At 43.0% G+C, this 3,181-nt stretch overlaps 1 protein-coding gene across 1 annotated transcript; it reads left to right on the plus strand.

Moving 5' to 3' along the window:
* Window positions 1-389: 389 nt before the first annotated feature.
* LOC140991072 (uncharacterized) lies at window positions 390-2,883 on the plus strand. The gene has a single exon (XM_073460986.1). The coding sequence runs from the start codon at window positions 734-736 to the stop codon at window positions 2,708-2,710; it is 1,977 nt and encodes a 658-aa protein (XP_073317087.1). The 5' UTR covers window positions 390-733; the 3' UTR covers window positions 2,711-2,883.
* The last annotated feature ends 298 nt before the right edge of the window (window positions 2,884-3,181 follow it).

Raw genomic sequence — 3,181 nt, forward strand, 5'->3', positions numbered from 1 at the left:
AGAATTGAGAAAAACAGGTATTATAGCTAACACTATCAAGACCGCTCGTAAAATTTTTTTACGTCCATGAAAACTGTAGTCATTATAGTTCGATGTACTTTAGGCAAATTTCAAACTAAAACAGTCTATAAACCACACTAGCATTTGCTTACAATTTTTTTTCCAAGAAAAAGCTATTTATATAAAATTTTCAGCAAATAGCAAAATCAGGAAATAAGCAATTGTGTCAGCCCTACTAAGGAACTATTAATAGGATAAAAAAAAATATAGTGAAAAAAGTGTACCAAAGGGATTCGCAGGTTTTGGCCCTATGCATTTTGTCGACCAATCAAATTGGTATCCTATAATTAAGGTTGTAACAGTCGCTCTTTTTTGTTACAACCTAAAACCAAAAGACTCTGAGATGTATGCGTTTCACCATTAAATATCTCCCGACCACCGTCACGCCGCCGTCTCCCACCACCCCGCACATGCCGAGTCCAACCACAAGCCATAATCCATCTTTACATTTCATTCGCACCCGTTTAGCTTGAATTCGTGATTCTGATACTCGATCTGATTAACAAGGAAAAATTTTGTATTTAGAGAAGAAAAATAAATTGTAACGTGAAACGCATCAACTTCAAAAGAATCTCTGGTTTGATCTATGTGATAGCCGGTTCTTTGTTCTTGTTTTTGCATCATTTTGTCGGAGGGTGATTTTGGATTCTTGTTGAGGAGTCCGCTGTGACAAATGGCGGACATTGTGAAACAAATCCTCGCGAAGCCGATACAATTGGCAGACGAGGTGATAAAATGGTCCGACGGCACCAGCTCCTTTCGCCAAGATTGCCTGGAAATCAAGGCCAAGACCGAGAAGCTCGCGGGCCTCCTCAGGCAAGCAGCGCGAGCCAGCAGCGATCTCTACGAGCGCCCCACGCGCCGCATCATCGATGACACCGAGCAAGTCCTTGACAAGGCTCTGACTCTCGTTTTCAAGTGTCGTGCCAATGGTTTTAGGCGCATCTTCACCATCATTCCTGCAGCTGCCTTTAGAAAAATCTCTCAACAGCTCGAAAACTCGATCGGGGATGTCTCGTGGCTGCTTCGTGTATCCACCCCAGCTGATGATCGTGATGATGAGTATCTAGGACTCCCGCCAATTGCAGCGAACGAGCCGATTTTGTGCTTGATATGGGAACAGATTGCGATCTTGTGCTCGAGTACGTTGGAGGAGCGTGCGGATGCTGCAGCATCGCTTGTTTCGTTGGCGCGGGATAATGATCGGTATGGAAAATTGATCGTTGAGGAAGGAGGGGTGCCTCCATTGCTGAAATTGGCTAAGGAAGGGAGACAAGAAGGGCAAGAAAATGCAGCTAGAGCCATAGGGTTGCTCGGAAGGGATCCGGAAAGCGTAGAACACATTGTGAATTCGGGAGTTTGTCAAGTGTTTGCGAAAATCCTCAAAGAAGGACATATGAGTGTTCAGGTTGTGGTTGCTTGGGCTGTGTCTCAATTGGCCGCACATCATCCCAAATGCCAGGATCATTTCGCGCAGAACAACATGATTCGGTTGCTTGTTAGCCATCTTGCTTTCGAAACGATTCAAGAACATAGCAAATATCTAATCAGTAAGCAGAACATGTCGATTCACACGGTTGTGATGGCGAATTCCAACCCAAACACAACCAAGAACGGAGATGGTAGTAGCGTTAGGCACAAAAATGAGGATAAGCAGTTTCAATCCCAAATCATGCACACGATGGGGAACGAAAGCACCAGCCATATGCACAATCTTGTTACAAACACGGTTGCCATGAAATCGAGCATGAACACCAAAGGCAAGAACACCCAGCATTCTCATGAAAACAACACGAAACCTACCCACAAAAACTCAAAAACCAACCAACAACAGCAGCACAAACACCATTTTGCCTTGACAGGAAACAGCATCAAGGGAAGGGAATTCGAAGATCCTGCAATAAAGGTAGAGATGAAGGCCATGGCAGCTAGAGCTCTACGCCACCTCTGTGCCAGTAATATAACCATTTGTCGCAGCATAACCGAATCAAGAGCCCTTCTCTGCTTTGCTGTTCTATTGGAGAAAGGGGCTGAAGAAGTTCAATACAATTCAGCAATGGCACTAATGGAGATCACAGCAGTAGCCGAACGAGATGCGGAACTGAGGCGTTCTGCCTTTAAACCTACTACACCTGCTGCCAAAGCTGTAGTGGACCAGTTCCTAAGAATCATCGAAAAAGCAGACTCTGAACTCCTCATTCCCAGCATCAGGTCCATAGGAAATTTGGCAAGAACTTTTCGTGCAACAGAGACAAGATTCATCGGCCCACTAGTGAAGTTGCTGGATGATAGGGAGCCAGAAGTCACGAGTGAGGCGGCCATAGCCCTTAACAAATTCGCCTCAAGTGACAACTTCTTGCATATAAATCACTCCAAGGCCATAATCAGTGAGGGTGGGACTAAACATCTGGTCCCGTTGATCTACTTCGGCGAGCAAATGGTTCAGGTCCCTTCCTTCGTGTTGCTGTGTTACCTCGCATTGCACGTCCCTGGTAGTGAGACGTTGGCTCAGGACGACGTGTTGATCGTGCTGGAATGGGCTACAAAGCAAGCGAATCTAATGCAAGACAAAGAAATTGAAACCTTGGCATATGAAGGCAAGAAGAGGTTGGAACTCTACCAGTCTAGAGGATCAAAGGGTTACCATTGATTGTATTCAAGTTTTGTATAGCCACACTAATTTCTTTACCTTACCATGCAATGTCGCGATTCGCGAAGGGTATCGTAGTAATTTCAGTATAGGACTGTAGCCATACCATGTTTATGCCTAGAACAATTTTTTTTTGTAAACTGTGTTTTGTATCTTGTGAATTTTGTTAGATAATGAAGACTGTTTACTTCAACTTTTGTTGTTTAATGACATTTCACGCAAATATTTCTATATTTTTGGTTTATTGTTCCAAACATCATGATACTCATGGGAGCCAAAAAATTTAGCTAATAGTGTACAAATGAGAAGCTAGTAAATTATATGGAAGAAAAACTTGTGATTGAGAAAGGTAAATTACCATAATAATTGGTTTGTAATTTTAAGTATGGAAGTGAGTGAATGATATATGAAAGAAATTCACTTGCAGGGTGTTTGAAGTTCTCGAATTCATAAGACGATCATATTTTATTT

The sequence above is a fragment of the Primulina huaijiensis genome, chromosome 13 (genome assembly GCF_012295235.1).
Source record: "Primulina huaijiensis isolate GDHJ02 chromosome 13, ASM1229523v2, whole genome shotgun sequence".
In the NCBI taxonomy this organism is placed as follows: domain Eukaryota; kingdom Viridiplantae; phylum Streptophyta; class Magnoliopsida; order Lamiales; family Gesneriaceae; genus Primulina; species Primulina huaijiensis.